General features: G+C 48.4%; 1 protein-coding gene and 1 pseudogene across 1 annotated transcript; both read left to right on the top strand.

The window, feature by feature from the left end:
• Nucleotides 1–4,601: 4,601 nt before the first annotated feature.
• On the top strand, nt 4,602–6,889 carry LOC136494656 (pentatricopeptide repeat-containing protein At3g50420-like). The gene has a single exon (XM_066490828.1). The coding sequence runs from the start codon at nt 4,620–4,622 to the stop codon at nt 6,777–6,779; it is 2,160 nt and encodes a 719-aa protein (XP_066346925.1). The 5' UTR covers nt 4,602–4,619; the 3' UTR covers nt 6,780–6,889.
• A 1,817-nt stretch (nt 6,890–8,706) lies between these two features.
• Nucleotides 8,707–14,111, top strand: LOC136492742 (phytosulfokine receptor 1-like; annotated as a pseudogene).
• Nucleotides 14,112–16,430: the final 2,319 nt, after the last annotated feature.

The raw sequence follows: 16,430 nt of genomic DNA, 5'->3' as shown, positions 1-16,430 counted from the left end.
CTCCATGTATATACATTTGGTAGTTTAATTTTGAATAATTGTCTGTATTATCCTCTTCTTGGCTATATATGACCTTCGGAGGTTATCTGGTCACATTGTGAGTAAATCACATATCTGACCATGTATCTCCCACAGCCAACATGCAGCTACAGATTATATATTGCCCTATGTGACAGGTAGCTGATGTTGCTCTGTGGAAGGTGTACACTTGTAGTTGGTTTTGGATAGCTGGGCTGTCTTGTGGTTGTGGCTGTTATAGTAGAATATCAGGAACTTACATCTTTTAACTCTATTATACTATACAAGAAAGTTGTGTTTAGTATCCATTTCTTGATTGCACATTTATAAGTAGTAAATTACAATAAGCTATAATGTAAATTGCAAGTATCGGGCACCGCAATTGTAATTCTGAGCGTATGCAATATGCTGGTGTTGAACTATTTGCCTCCTCATTTTGTCTTTTTTCTGCTAACTGATCTATATATTCTGCAAGTGTATCTGAATAAGTGAAGGCTAAGTAAATCTGGAAAGTTTTCATCAAAATTTCATCTGCTTCTTTGGTTTGCCAAATTTTTTTATTAATCAGGATACAAGTCGAATCACTCACCTTGTGGTGAGACTAATTCGCTAGTTACTCTGTTGGTTGCATGTAGGACAATGTACTTGCTCCCATCTGAAAAAGGACCGAGTTGAAGAGATAGAGGTGATAGGCATTTCGGTTGTTGAACGCAAGCTCACAACCATCAGCTAGTGCCGCTGCAAAATTACTTGAAGCCATCCAAATATTGATCTTGGTCAGTCCATATACTTCTTTCGTTTGCCCATATTTTTGTCCTTTATTTATTGTTATTTGTGTTGGCACACAACACATTTTTGTCCTTGTCCTTTTATAGAAAAAAAATTGTTAGTTGTAATTTGTGCAACACACACAAAACAGATTTGTCCTTGTCCTTTGTTTATTGTGATTTGTGCTAGCACACACCGTATTTTTGTCTTTGTCCTTTTATAGAAAAAAATTATTTTTGTGATTTGTGGTAACACATTTCAAATATTTGTCTTTGTTTTTCTGTAGTAAAAATTGTAGTCTGTTACTTGTGATTGTGCCAGCACACACCTAGGACCTTCCTTGTTCTAAAATGTAGCTAATAATTGCATAAATGATCCTGTGATTTTAAATAGATGTTTCCCATCTCTTTGTTTTGCAGACTAACTCTTAAATATGAAGTCTTAAGTCACCACAGTCACCATTTGTCTTTATACACAAAACCAACTCTTAAGTGTTACCTTCTATTTTTGCAGACTATGTGAGGGTGCTGAACTATTGGACCTTATTTTGACCAAGTAAGGAGGCAGATCATGTAAGACTGTACCTTTTTCCTTTTCAGAACTTCCTGTACTAGCTATTTGGTCACTACTTCCTGTGTCAGCACTCAGTAATATAAGTTTACTAGTTTTGAACACTGTAAACCTATTTAGTCAGGTTATCCTTCAGTGCTTTCTGTACTAGCTAACAAAAACCGACTTTCTATGTCCCAGTTTGTGAGAATCCTGGTTGTTTTTGTGAAATGTTGCCAAAACTTTTAGTTGAAGTTCCAATTTGCATGCTTAATGATATCGATATTACTCTAATGAATACAAAAAATGGCATCGGATTTTCTGGATAGGACATACTAGCTAATTACATTGTAGTGTACTGATCAGTCTGGGTAGGACATACTAGCTAATTACATTGTTCTTTGTGCAGGACATTGCTTCCGGAATAATGGACTTCTCAAAATAAGACCCAAGGGCAGTGTGCATCATTTCAACAACTGGAGCTGTTTCTACAACAACTCTTCTCTAAGATTCAAACTCTGGTGGTGCGATTACTTATATGAGGTATGTTGTTGTTGGTTATCCCGTATCTTGATGTTGGACAGACAAACACAATGACACTTGTATCTTGAATATGTAAAGTCTAAATTCTATCTCATTCAATTACTACCTACTTTCAATTACTACCTGCTTGCAATTACTACCCCTTGTGTGAATATCTAACTTTGGAATGATATCTGTATGCACATAATTGTCAGTTATGTAATTGCAGTCAGCAATAATGTAAATTGCAAGTATCCAGTTGTGCAATTTTAGTTTTGAGTATATGCAATATGCTAGTGTTAAACATCTGAACTATTTGTTTGTTGTGATTTGTGCACTAGTGTACTAGTAATTCTTTAGAAGTCTTTTTACAATACCAATTCTGTCATAGTTACTTGTTGATCCATAGTATGAGTAAACGCTTTCAGTATTCGATACCAGTCTTGTAGTTTGGGCTCATTCAGATGTTTCAGTATTATGCGAGTGACAACTTAAGTTACTTAAAGTTCAGAAAACAAGATTGGGTGCCTTTTGTCTATGGGCACTTCGATTTTATTGATGAGTGTGCTTTACTAATGATTTAACTGTGTAGTTCATGTGCCATGGCACCACTCTCATCATTACATTTTGTACAGAGCTTAATGTAATCAAATGTTGGTTTGGCTTGTCATCATTACTTTAGGTTCCTTGGTACCTTTGTAGATTGTAATCAGCTTAACTGTTGAGACACATAGTATAGTTTGTCTAACAGAAGTAATTGCACTTTTAAGCACTTAAAGTTGCACTAATTCAAATGTGCACTTTGTTTGCTTGTGCTGGCAACATTGCAAGGTTGAGTTTCACACAGAAAAGGGTCATACTCTAGGTATTTAGAAAGGTGGACGCATGCTTACGTTGTATTCATTTCTTAAAAGCTGCATTTACATTGTCGAATCTGCTAACTTGCTCTTGTGTACCTAGGTTAATCACTTGATATATGGTTCGGTATAGAGGAGGATGGCTTGGTTTGGTTACTGTCAAGAACTGTGGCAATGATTTCCTTGTGTGTTGCTGGCTGATGCCACACAACCTACTGATGACTGGGGCGATCTCAAAGGGACTGATACCCACGCATGTGGCAATTTGAATGGTATGATGATGAAGAATGTGACTGACTGTAATGGAGTTTCTATGCACAATAGTTATACGTCCAGAGAGCTAAATTTGTCCTCTCAACATGCTCCGGCTCATTTTGAAATATAGTCTAGAACATATAGATACTGCTTTTTTAAGCATTAGTGGGCTTCTATAATTGCACACATACCATCAGGTCTTGCTATTTGCACACGCATGCAGTATAATTGCATTATCGGATAGTAATAGTCGAAATAATACAAATGTGCAATTATCTTGTGTATGGTCTGAATATTTCAGCATCATTTATAACTGGAGGTTGCAGTGGCAGAATTGTTATTTTCTATGTATGCTTGTACGTCTGTTTATTGGGCTGATAGTTTGATTTTGGGCCAAACGAGCTATAACGGGTATCGGATCCTGCGCCCGTTAAGCTTTGGCGGGCCCGGTAGCATCTGTTATTCCAAAACGGGTTGATTCGCGGACCCGGTAAGGTTTGCTAGAGTAGATTTGAACTGGGACAGATCGTGAGCGTTGGATGCTGATGTGATGGTTCACATGCTAGATTTCAGTCGACTGGGATATAGCATCTCCCTTATAACAAGTCAAAATAACAAACGCGGTAAAGTGATTGCAGAACTGCACTTATTTTTCCATCCAAACCTGAAGGTCATAATGTGTTTGAACCTTTTTGTTTTCCACTCTTCGATTTGAATTAAATAGAACAGGATGCCCAATGAACGGTTCATCATTTGACAGAGTATCGGATTTCCATTTGCAATACCTGCACGTTGGTGAAGTATCTTGTATCTAGACAGCTTTGTGGACATTTCAATGCATAGGTTGAGTGACAGTCATCCCTGCCTCTTAGTTCTTCAGTGAAACACCAGCTCATTTCCCTGATTCAACATGGCAGCATATATATTTGAGAGAAGAATTTAAACTGATGAATCATCTGGATCTAGGCGTAGAATATTGCAGCAGTAATTTCTGCCACTTCAGCATCTTGATGGATCTTGCAAATGCTTGGCAGAGTCTTCCTATGACTGCATCTGCTTCCAAAAGACATTGTCCCCTTTTGAAGCAGATGCCATGCCCGTCTTTACTGCCAAGTCCTCCAAACCACCGCACGCCTTCAGCAAAGCAGCAAATGCCGACCTGTCGGGCGCAGCATTACGGTAAGGCATCTCAAGTGCCGACCAGGAAGAGGTGGAATAAGGTTGCTTTGGCGAGGATCCCCCACGGCCCACCTGCGTGTGGTGGCGGCCGAGAGATTCGGAGACGTCGGGGCTCGGGGAGCGTGCGCTGCGAGTCTGCGACAGGTGGTGCTCATGTTCAAATGTAGCGAGGCGGCGCGACAGCCGACAGGTGGTGGATCGGTGGAAGCAGCCCCCTGGGTGGAAGCTGCCACTGCCGCGCGGCGCCATTGGCGAGGACACGACATTGCTGCGAGGTGTAGAACGCGGGGCACTCTCTCCCCGCCGATCGTGGTGTAGAACGAGGGCTCGGTGCCACACTGCCACCGTGCCTAGCGCATGTTGACTAGTGGATCACAGTGGCGTCGCGTCTTTTGAGTTTTGATTGACAACGGTTACGGGGTGGAGCCCGCCCGCCTGGTGCACTGCGCCAGCCAGCGCGCGCCGCTCTCCATGTCGTTGCGCCTCGGCTTCCAGAGCCTTGAGCCGGCGCTCGCCGCGGCGGCCGAGGCGCTGTTCGGCACCCGCTCCCCGCCGCGCGCCGTCCTACGCCGCGCGCGCGCGCTGCACGCGCTCCTCGTGGTCTCGTCCCTGCCGTCCGCGCCCCGCCCGCCCACCTTCCTCGCTAACCAGCTGCTCGCCCTCTACTGCCGCCTCTCCGCGGTCCCCGACGCCCTCGCCCTCCTCCGCTCCACGCCGTGCGCCTCCGTGGTCTCCTACAACACCGTCCTCTCCGCGCTCTCGCGCACCCCGAGGCACGCGCCGGACGCCTTCGGGCTCTTCCGCGGCCTGCACGCGTCGGGTCTCCGCCCCACCGCCCCAAGCCTCTGCGCCGTCCTCCGCGCCGCCGGCGCGCTGCGCGATGGCCGCGCGGGTGCCGCCGCGCATGCGCAGGCTGCGGCGCTCGGCTTCCTCGCCAGCGACATTGTGCCGACCGCGCTGCTCCAGATGTATTCCGGGTGCGGGTCGCCGAGGGACGCTAACCAGGTGTTCGACGAAATGATGACGCCGGATGTGGTGGCGTGGAACTGTGTGATGCACTGCAATGTACGGTATGGTTACCTTGACCACGCCCTGGGGAAGTTCTGCCGGATGGTGAGCACTGGGCTGGCGCCTACAGAGAGCACCCTTTCTTCGGTGCTGAGTGGGTGCGGGCGCTCTGGGGACTTGCACCATGGGCGCACGCTACATGGATGGGTGGTGAAATCAGAGGAGCTTGATCCTGATTTGCCGCTGCAGAATGCGCTGCTTGATATGTACTGCTGCTGTTGTGATCTGGGCACTGCAGTGCGTGTGTTTCAGAGGATCGAGACACCAGACTTGGTGTCATGGAATACCATAATTGCTGGATTTTCTGGTGTTGGGGATGGATGGAGCGCAATGCAGGCCTTTGTGCAGCTGAAGGCTGTGTCCTCTGAATGGCTGGCTCCAGATGAGTATACATTTGCAGCTGTGGTGGCTGCAGCTGCTCCTTTACCAGCAATGTGTAGTGGCAAACCACTTCATGCTGGTGTGATCAAAGTTGGGTTGGAGGGCAGTGTCTTTGTTGCGAATACACTGCTCAATATGTATTTCACAAATGAGGATCCAGGCTCTGCTCAGATTTTGTTTGATTCCGTTATGGTGAAAGATGTTATCATGTGGACTGAGATGGTTGCTGGCCATTCTGCACTAGGTGAAGGAGAACTGTCATTGAAATATTTTATTGGCATGCTGCAGGTAGGGCACAAGGCTGATAACTTCTCTCTTAGCAGTGCTTTGAATTCCACGGCAGATCTTGCAGGCCTTAAGCAAGGGGAAATGCTCCATGCTCAAGTGGTAAAAAGTGGTTATGAAGGAAATATTTGTGTCTCTGGTAGCCTTGTTGACATGTATGCGAAAAATGGTACTCTTCGAGGTGTCTATTCAGTTTTCTGCACCATACAGAAGCCAGATTTGAAGTGCTGGAATTCTATGATAGGAGGATATGGCAATCATGGGGATTCTGAAATGGCGTTCAAACTATTTGGTGACATGATTCGTAGTGGTCTGCAACCTGACCATGTAACTTATATCTCCCTCCTTTCTGCTTGTAGCCATTGTGGACTGGTTGAGAAAGGAAAGCTTTATTGGTTCTGTATGATAAATGATGGCATTGTACCAGGGTTCAAACACTACACTAGCATGGTGAGTTTGTTGAGTAGGGCAGGTTTATTGGAGGAAGCAGTTGATTTAATTAATAAATCTCCTTCTGCCAAGAAATATCCTGAGCTATGGAGAATTCTGCTAAGCTCTTGCGTGACATTTAAAGATCTGTCAATTGGTGTTCATGCTGCTGAACAGGCACTGGAGCAGGATCCAGATGATCTCTCAACACATATACTTCTTTCAAACCTTTATGCATCTATAGGAAAATGGGATAGTGTGTCTGAAATTAGGAGAAGGATCAGAGGGCTGATGATTGAAAAGGAGCCCGGGCTTAGCTGGATCGAGATTAAGAAAATGGTACATGTGTTTTCTGCAGACGATGATTGCCACACTCACATAGATGATTGTCGTGATGAGTTACATAGAATAATGGGAAACATGGGACTGTTGGATAGTTGTGAAAATGAAGTAGTGTTAAATGGCTAGGTTGCCTTTGTTGTTAATGGCAATGGAGCCGACCTCGTTTAAAAAAAATGGCTAAGTTGCCATGAACTTATTTTAGCCTACCCCAACTTGTTTGGGACTTAAAGGCTTTGTTGTTGTTGTTTTTGTTGTTGCCATGAACTTATTTCTGTTGCATAGGAGTTGGCATGCTTTCCTTCATGGCACCAAGAAAGCTGATGTGCATAATAAGATTTTTCAGCATAACAATTAACAAATGATATGAGAAGCTATATATCGAGCATCCAATAGTTTCTGAGGTATGCTTACAAACAAGCAAGTTTGAGCCTAAGTTCTATGTGTCTACTGCAGCAATGTGCTTATTTGCTTCTGTTTCAGCTTCTCTATCGTGAACAGCAGAATTTCTGGCTATAAAACTTGTCCTCTGTTGAAGATATTAACTAAATACACACGGGAGATTACAGCACAGTTCCATTAATTAACCACACAATATAAGGTTTTTGGGCCCGGTCACCATAATAAACTGGGTCATCTACTTGTATAATGAATTGTAGGAACTCTTTGCCCTTTTGAGGGTTCTTTGGGAAAAAATTACAAGGGAAGGCATCTGAATTTATTTTGCAAAGGTTCGGTCTTAAATAAGAATCTTCTGGCTACATAAGGCTCCAAAGCAGCTTGTGTCCTATGCTAAACCTTACTATTTTCCCGTCATGTAAGGTATCTGAAATCTGAACCGTTCTTTGTTCATGTAATATTTATACTTTTTGTTTATTAAATCATGCTGAGACAGCCTTGTCACCATGAAGATTTAATGTAATATAAACTCCTATAATCTGGAGTAACCCTGTGTTGATCCATCTAACTGCTCTTTTGATACTACAATTTTCTCCTGCTCATTTCGGACCAAGTAATCACCTTACCATATTAATTATAATTGCTTCTTTTCATTTTAGACCAAGGGATCTTATTTTTTCTAATAAATTATTACTAGTTTGAGGAGACACCAATTTAAGTTAGGTTTATTTTGGGGACCTTCACTCATATCAGCCTTCCCATTTTCGATACGTATATGATTTTTTTCTGACTTGTTTTATTCAAAAGTTGCAAATGCACCAATAGAAGATCTAATTTCCCTGAATTATCCAGTTTGAAGTGATGATCTTAGTTCCAAAAGGAGCTAGTTTCTGCTTTCCCCATTTTTTCCATTAATGTCGCCTTCTTCACATTGCTTCTAAAATTCTCAGTTTGTTTTCCATTTATCAGGTTTTGTGGACATGGATATCAGCCAAGATGGAAAGGGTTTATATAGTTGGTTGCTGTTGCTTCTTTCTCCTACGCCACTGGGAACTATTTGAGGAATTACACATGTGAGACCAACAATTACACTGCACTTAGTTATTCCTTCATGCGTCATGAAGTTGGTGTTCCTGGGCATAGGCTTCTGCCTTCAATCTTCATGCTATTATTTGTCAGGCTTCTTGAGGGATCCTACAAGAATTGGAAGAAGGATGGTAGGACCTGATCCTTCTGGTTGTGGTTTAGTTTGCAGTACAAAATTTGTACTCCCTCCGGTCACAAATACTTGATCAGCTTCAGCACCTTGAGATCTTTAACAACTCACTTCGCTTCAAGGTGCAGTCCCTTTCGCCCATCCATCTTTAAGACTTGAAATTCCTTATTTCAATTCGTTGAATTGGCCAATTCTGTTTGCTTTATACAGGCCTTCCATCAGCTTTAGTGTTCAGTCACTTCAGTGTCTCCTTGCTTAACTTTTCTGGTTCCTTCCTGCTCACTGCCTCACTGGTCAACCATGGACTATGGTTGATAGCTCCTTCATTCCAAAGTGCTGCTTTCTGATCCCAACTCCTCATCGCAACATGAGCAATTCAACATAACACATTAACACTTCGCTATAGCACTAAGCTGATTCTGCAGCCACCTCTCACCGGAGATGGGAGGCAACTACTGTTTCGTTCATGTCTTGGTCGCCTCTGTTCTTCTCCACGTTCATGGCGCCAGTGACCAGCCCCTGAACCAGACTTGTGACCCCGCCGACCTGGAGGCGCTTCTGGCTTTTTCCAAGGGCTTGAACAAGAACAGCGACGGGCTTGTCGGATGAGGTCCCAACAACACCTTCTGCTGTTCCTGGACCGGCGTCTCATGCAATCTTGGGAGGGTGGTCAGGTTGGATCTCTCCAACAAGAGCCTAAATGGCTGCATCTCCTCCTCGATCGTCTCCCTCAACAGCCTGGTGGGGATAAACCTGTCCCGGAATTCTCTTCGCGGCCAGGTGCCCATGGAGCTCGGCCAACTCACGGAGTTGCGTGTGCTTGACCTCAGCATGAACTTGTTCTCTGGCGGGTTTCCAGCTAGCGAAGATGGCTTTCCTGCTATCGAGGTGGTCAATATCTCCTTCAACAGCTTTGACGGACCGCACCCTGTGTTCCCCACCACCGCGAACCTAACGGTTCTTGATATTTCTAGCAACACCTTCTCTGGCAGCATCAACTCATCTGCTCTTTGTCTTGCGCCGGTGGAGGTTCTGCGGTTCTCAGGGAATGGATTCTCCGGTGAGGTTCTCTGCGGCCTGAGCCGATGCAAGGCTCTCGTGGAGGTCTCCCTCAACAGAAACAACTTAACCGGGAATCTGCCCAATGACCTGTACACGTTGTCCAAGTTGAGGAGGCTTAGCTTACATGAAAATCAATTCACCGGCAACCTTGGCTATGCCCTTGGTAAACTCTCTCAGCTTGTGCTGCTTGACTTGTCCACTAACAGGTTCTCTGGTTCCATTCCCGATGTGTTTGGAGGTATGAGGATGCTGGAATCCATAAACTTGACCTTCAATAGGTTCAATGATGGATTGCCTCCTTCCCTGTCGAGATGTCCAATACTGAGAGTAATCAACCTAAGGAACAACTTGCTGGTACGATCACTATTAACTTCAAATTCCTGCCAAGGCTGATCACTTTTGATATTGGTGGTTGTTAGACTATATTTGGTACTCACCATAGATAGGCTAGTTCTCAGCCATTGGCTCCTACCTGTAATCCTATGACTGAGTTAGTGATCCCCTAGCATGTAGGCATGCAAGTGCTTCGGCTAAGAGGATGATGAGGGGATCCTCGCTATGCGCACCCAGGTATCCTATACGAGATGTTGCTGCAGTATCTTTTCTATTTTTCCCGATAAGAGATCGGGTTTGCGTCGCCCACCACCCGTCGACCTTGCGCCTCTACCTCGACGTCGGCGTCGACTTCACCGGCTCCTTCCTTGTCTTCGACCGGCTCCTTCCTCGTCTTCGACTGTGCGGCATGGCGACATGGACGGCGCTCTAGGGGACGCCCGTCTGCACCGCCCTCCTCGCCGCTTCGTCCGCACATCGTCCTTCGCCGGCTCGTTGTCGCCTCCACCGATCGGGACGCCTCCGCCGACTTCGCCCACCGCCGTCTCGCCTCGCGCATACCCGGTCTGATCAGCCGATGTGCGTGATCCACCCGGCTACCGTGACGTCCGTCCTCGTACTGCGCGCCTCTTCTCCGAGCACATGGGCTGCCGCTGCTTCGCCTTGTCAGGCTGCAGCACCGCCACCCGTAGTCTTCACCGCCGTTGCATCTTCCTCGTCGCCGACCACGTCCACGACTTCGTTGTCGACTACGTGTCACTACGCCCTGTGCGCATGGTCTTTGTCAAGCTGTTTGAGTTCTACGCCGTCTTCTTCGAGCACCGCCGCCGCTACGTACGAATCATTTGGCTCTGTGCTGAATCATCCACTCCTCTTCCTCCTCGCTTCGTCAAGCACACCACATCGCCAGCGTCGCCATCTCTCCCCCGTCTACTTCGTCTACTCCGCCAAGCAGGCTGCATCGACACCCTCTACCTTGTCGTTCTTCTGTACCTGCGACTGTCATGGAGGCCTCCTCTGCTAGTCCCTCAGACAATGGCGTGTCTGGTTGTGCACTCGCCCTTGCACGTCCGGTATTGGCAACACCGGTGCGTGCCTTCGTCCTCGATGCGTTCACCAGCCCTGGCAAACCCGGGGCACGCCTCACCATGGCGGCCTTGACTACATCATCGGCATCAACCTTCTCCCACGACGATTGCCTCGACGTGTCACCGTCTTCGTCTACGGCGCCTTCTCTTTTGCGCCACCATCTTGGCACCCCCTCGTGCGCCCGTGACTTATGCGGCTACCTCAACTTCGGCATCCTCGACTACTACGTCGACCACGGCTATCCTACGCACGGCATCTTCGACTACGGCTATTCGCCCCTCGCGCTCGGTCTACCTCGACATCGGCAAAAAGGGCTATCATCTGCATGAGTCCTTACCGGTTTTCTCTCCAGTCCCAGCGTCTGCACTGCACCAAGTTGTGACTGTGGGGGGATGTTTGTTGACTTCTTCTCCAATCTCATCGTCTGCGGCGCTCCCGCTGTGACCGCGGGGGGATGTTAGACTATATTTGGTACTCACCATAGATAGGCTAGTTCTCAGCCATTGGCTCCTACCTGTAATCCTATGACTGAGTTAGTGATCCCCTAGCATGTAGGCATGCAAGTGCTTCGGCTAAGAGGATGATGAGGGGATCCTCGCTATGCGCACCCAGGTATCCTATACGAGATGTTGCTGCAGTATCTTTTCTATTTTTCCCGATAAGAGATCGGGTTTGCGTCGCCCACCACCCGTCGACCTTGCGCCTCTACCTCGACGTCGGCGTCGACTTCACCGGCTCCTTCCTTGTCTTCGACCGGCTCCTTCCTCGTCTTCGACTGTGCGGCATGGCGACATGGACGGCGCTCTAGGGGACGCCCGTCTGCACCGCCCTCCTCGCCGCTTCGTCCGCACATCGTCCTTCGCCGGCTCGTTGTCGCCTCCACCGATCGGGACGCCTCCGCCGACTTCGCCCACCGCCGTCTCGCCTCGCGCATACCCGGTCTGATCAGCCGATGTGCGTGATCCACCCGGCTACCGTGACGTCCGTCCTCGTACTGCGCGCCTCTTCTCCGAGCACATGGGCTGCCGCTGCTTCGCCTTGTCAGGCTGCAGCACCGCCACCCGTAGTCTTCACCGCCGTTGCATCTTCCTCGTCGCCGACCACGTCCACGACTTCGTTGTCGACTACGTGTCACTACGCCCTGTGCGCATGGTCTTTGTCAAGCTGTTTGAGTTCTACGCCGTCTTCTTCGAGCACCGCCGCCGCTACGTACGAATCATTTGGCTCTGTGCTGAATCATCCACTCCTCTTCCTCCTCGCTTCGTCAAGCACACCACATCGCCAGCGTCGCCATCTCTCCCCCGTCTACTTCGTCTACTCCGCCAAGCAGGCTGCATCGACACCCTCTACCTTGTCGTTCTTCTGTACCTGCGACTGTCATGGAGGCCTCCTCTGCTAGTCCCTCAGACAATGGCGTGTCTGGTTGTGCACTCGCCCTTGCACGTCCGGTATTGGCAACACCGGTGCGTGCCTTCGTCCTCGATGCGTTCACCAGCCCTGGCAAACCCGGGGCACGCCTCACCATGGCGGCCTTGACTACATCATCGGCATCAACCTTCTCCCACGACGATTGCCTCGACGTGTCACCGTCTTCGTCTACGGCGCCTTCTCTTTTGCGCCACCATCTTGGCACCCCCTCGTGCGCCCGTGACTTATGCGGCTACCTCAACTTCGGCATCCTCGACTACTACGTCGACCACGGCTATCCTACGCACGGCATCTTCGACTACGGCTATTCGCCCCTCGCGCTCGGTCTACCTCGACATCGGCAAAAAGGGCTATCATCTGCATGAGTCCTTACCGGTTTTCTCTCCAGTCCCAGCGTCTGCACTGCACCAAGTTGTGACTGTGGGGGGATGTTTGTTGACTTCTTCTCCAATCTCATCGTCTGCGGCGCTCCCGCTGTGACCGCGGGGGGATGTTAGACTATATTTGGTACTCACCATAGATAGGCTAGTTCTCAGCCATTGGCTCCTACCTGTAATCCTATGACTGAGTTAGTGATCCCCTAGCATGTAGGCATGCAAGTGCTTCGGCACTCTATATGTACCGGCCAAGGTCCCATTGCAATACAATCCATCCATTCATACCAGTATTTCCCTTCTCACAGTGGCAATAATCTGACTGGTGACATACCTCCTGGCATCACATTGTGCACCGAGTTAAGGGCTCTGAACCTTGCAAGGAATGACCTTGTGGGGGAGATACCAGAGACTTTTAAGGATTTGAGATCCCTGTCGTACCTAGCACTCGGAGGAAATGGCTTCAGGAACCTGTCGTCGGCATTGCAAAACTTGCAACACCTGCCCAACTTGACAACTTTGGTGCTCACCAGGTATTTCCGTGGTGGTGAGACAATGCCAGTGAATGGCATTAATAGGTTCAAGAGCATGCAGGTGTTTGTCCTTGCAAACTGCTTACTCACAGGCACAATTCCGCCTTGGCTGCAGTGCTTGGAAAATCTCAATTTGCTGGACATTTCTTGGAACAAGTTAAATGGGAATATCCCACCATGGCTAGGGAAATTGAACAATCTCTTCTACATCAACCTGTCAAACAATTCTTTCTGTGGGGAGCTTCCTATGAGCTTCACTCAGATGAGGAGTTTGATTTCAACTAATGGCTTGAGTGAGAAGTCACCAACAGAGGACCTCCCATTGTTCATCAAGAAGAATTCAACTGGTGCAGGTTTGCAGTACAACCAAATCAGCAGCTTCCCACCGTCACTTATACTCTCGAGCAACCTGCTTGCTGGGCCAATTTTTTCAGGTTTTGGTCATCTAGCGAAGCTTCATGTGCTGGACTTGAGCCGGAACAACTTCTCAGGGCCAATTCCTTATGAGTTGTCAGGCATGTCTAGCTTGGAAGTTCTGAATTTAGCCCACAATAATCTCAATGGGAGCATTCCATCATCACTAACAAAGCTGAATTTCCTATCCAAGTTTGACGTGTCGTACAACAATTTGTCTGGAGCCATCCCAACAGGGGGTCAGTTCTCAACTTTTTCAAATGAGGATTTTGCAGGCAATTCTGGGCTCTGCCCTCTATGGAACTCCTGTTATCAATCGTTGCAATCAGAGGATGAACCTCAACACCACGACATGTATACTTCAATACAAATCACACACATCATGATGGAAGTAGGATTTTTTGGGGGGCTGCTGATGGTCTGGAGTGTACTGTATTTTGCAAGGCCCTGGAGGTCTGCTTATTTTAGTCTGATCGATAGGTTCTTTGATATGCCGTGTATCTGGACAGTACAGAATGTGACCAACCTCAGAATAAAAAGAAGGAATGAAGTTCATCCTTGAAGTATTACTCTTCATCAATTAATGATGTCAAACACAGCCACGTCTGAAACTCCCAATGTAATATTGGTCATGGTACCTTGATAGTTGAGACAAACAAAATTGGGTACTTTGTCAGATGTTTCCCAGAAATGCTAAACTTGGGGCGGACTTACATGTCTATCATTTTTTCTTTTTAAAACTATGTCTGTCCTTTTTTGTCTTTTCGAGATTAAAGAAAGGCAGCTAAATTCAAGCCAAAATGTAGAGTGGCAAATTTGTGACAAATATAGCTCAGGTCCTTAACACAAATCTATACAGAAATGGCAGCAGTGCAGATTCGTGTTAATTTTTTTTTGAAACAATGGCAGGAGCTCTGCCTTTCAATTAAGACGAATGAAATTTATATACAAGCAAAAGGTAGCCAAACGTGGCGCCAAACACCACGAAAGGTTACCCACCCACGCAACGCGACAGAGTACACACTACCATGAGTCATCGTTGCCGAGCATAGTTGCAAAGCAGCTAGCAACTCCGACTTCCCATGGCAAAACACCGACAACCCATCATAAGATGTCAGACCAACGGGCCCGAAGTAGTAGGCTGCAGCAGGTCATCGTTGCCGAGCTCAACGGCCCCGCGAAGAGCAGCTCCGACTTCCTACCATGATCCCACGCCCCGCCCGCGGCGATTGCCGAGCCTCTAAAGCTGAAAACCCAGCCGTCGGAGAAGGAGGGTTCGACACGCGTCATCGTTGCCGAGCTACATCCCCTGATGCAGCAGCTCCGACTTCGCGATGCAGAACTCGCCGTCTCACAACAACCGGGCGCCGAGAGGCGGAGGACATCCGCCGAAGGAGACATCACGGCCGAGACGAATTTCCACAGCGACGCCTTCAGGAAGGGTACGACGCCGAATGCATCGCCGTCGCTTGTCCAGGAAAGGACCGGGTTTTCACCCGTGGAAGACATGGCTGGGGGCACAAGAACACGACGCCCCCAACAAGAAAAACGGCGCCCACAGGCGTCGCCGTCGCCAAGGCTTTCGCCTGAGGTTCCCCTAGCACATACGTCGAGCCAAGATGCTGGACCGTAGCCTGTCGCCACCGTCGTCGTCACTGCCATCCCGCAGAAGCTTCTCCAGAGGGGCATCGACGCGCCGGCTGCTCACAGCAGCCGCACAGCTGCGTCGGCCGCCACCCCCTCCGATCGGGCAACATGCAGAACTGGACTTACCCTGCCACGCGCGTCACCCTGCCGCACGCCGAAGCCGTTGCCAGCTACCGTCGCCGGCACAAGCATCCGCCGTCGACGCTGCCGACCTCCGCCAGCCACCGTCAGGCGCATGCCCCACCATGGGCACCGCCCCCTGCCCCGGGGGCACCGGATGTGGCCGTGGCGCCAGATCCAGTGTCCCCAGCAGGCGCCGCCGCCTCCACGCCAAGGTCGAGGAGGAAAGGGGGAAGCGGAGGAGAAAGGAGTCCCCGCCACCGCCCGACGCCTGCACGGGCACTGGCCAGGCCAGCTGTGGTTAATGTTAACCGACAGATAAGCCTTGTACTTAGGCTCAGCTTTACTGTGATCACACGGACGCAACAGCCAGCAGATGAGACAAGGAACACAGTCAAGCAGTAGGAGAAGATGCATTGCATATTGGTCCGTTCAGCTTGCTGAAACTTGGCTGAAATTGATTGAAAAATACTGTTCTGGTTGAAATGTTGTGAAAGAAAAATATTGTTCTGACTAAAAAAGAAACCGAACGAGCCGAATTTAAATAAGCCGATGGGCAGCTAACAGAGAGAGCTTGGACCACGGCTGCAGCTGCAACAGTCCAGCTCCAGCACATTGTTGCCTACAGTGTAATAATCCTGCCGCGTCTCGCCGATCGCCAGTTTGGCACCCAGCCCCGGACTTAGCGGCCGTAATTCCGGGCTCACATGGCCGGACCGACCGCGTCAGCGTCGAGACGCTGTACTTGCGAGCAACCGTTCATGCAGGCTGCTGCAGAGGACGCCAAAATGGCGCCAACCCGTGAGTGAGAGTACTGCGAGTCCCCCGTTTGTTTGAGTTGGTTTGGCTTATAAGTCATAGCTAAAAGTACCGTTGGTTGATTTGGTGTGAAAGAAAAATACTGTTCGTTAGCTGATAAGTCATGGCTTATAAGTCAAATACGACTAAGCGAACCGGCTGGGAGATGGGGCACGGCCCCCACCGCTTGACTGACTGACAGCCGACAGGTCCGCTTCGTAACACTTTTTGATTCGAACTGGACACGACCATTTGGATCCAAAACGTCCAAATTCAAATAATGCACCGGCAGAGACAGAGGATCTGAATTTCATTTCGGCACGTTGGATGCAAGCAGGATGCAGTGATCTGTGAACACCGCCGGTCT

The sequence above is a fragment of the Miscanthus floridulus genome, chromosome 11 (assembly GCF_019320115.1).
Source record: "Miscanthus floridulus cultivar M001 chromosome 11, ASM1932011v1, whole genome shotgun sequence".
NCBI lineage: Eukaryota > Viridiplantae > Streptophyta > Magnoliopsida > Poales > Poaceae > Miscanthus > Miscanthus floridulus.
The sequence above is the reverse complement of the archived record's forward strand: the minus strand, read 5'-3'. Positions and strand labels throughout refer to the sequence as shown.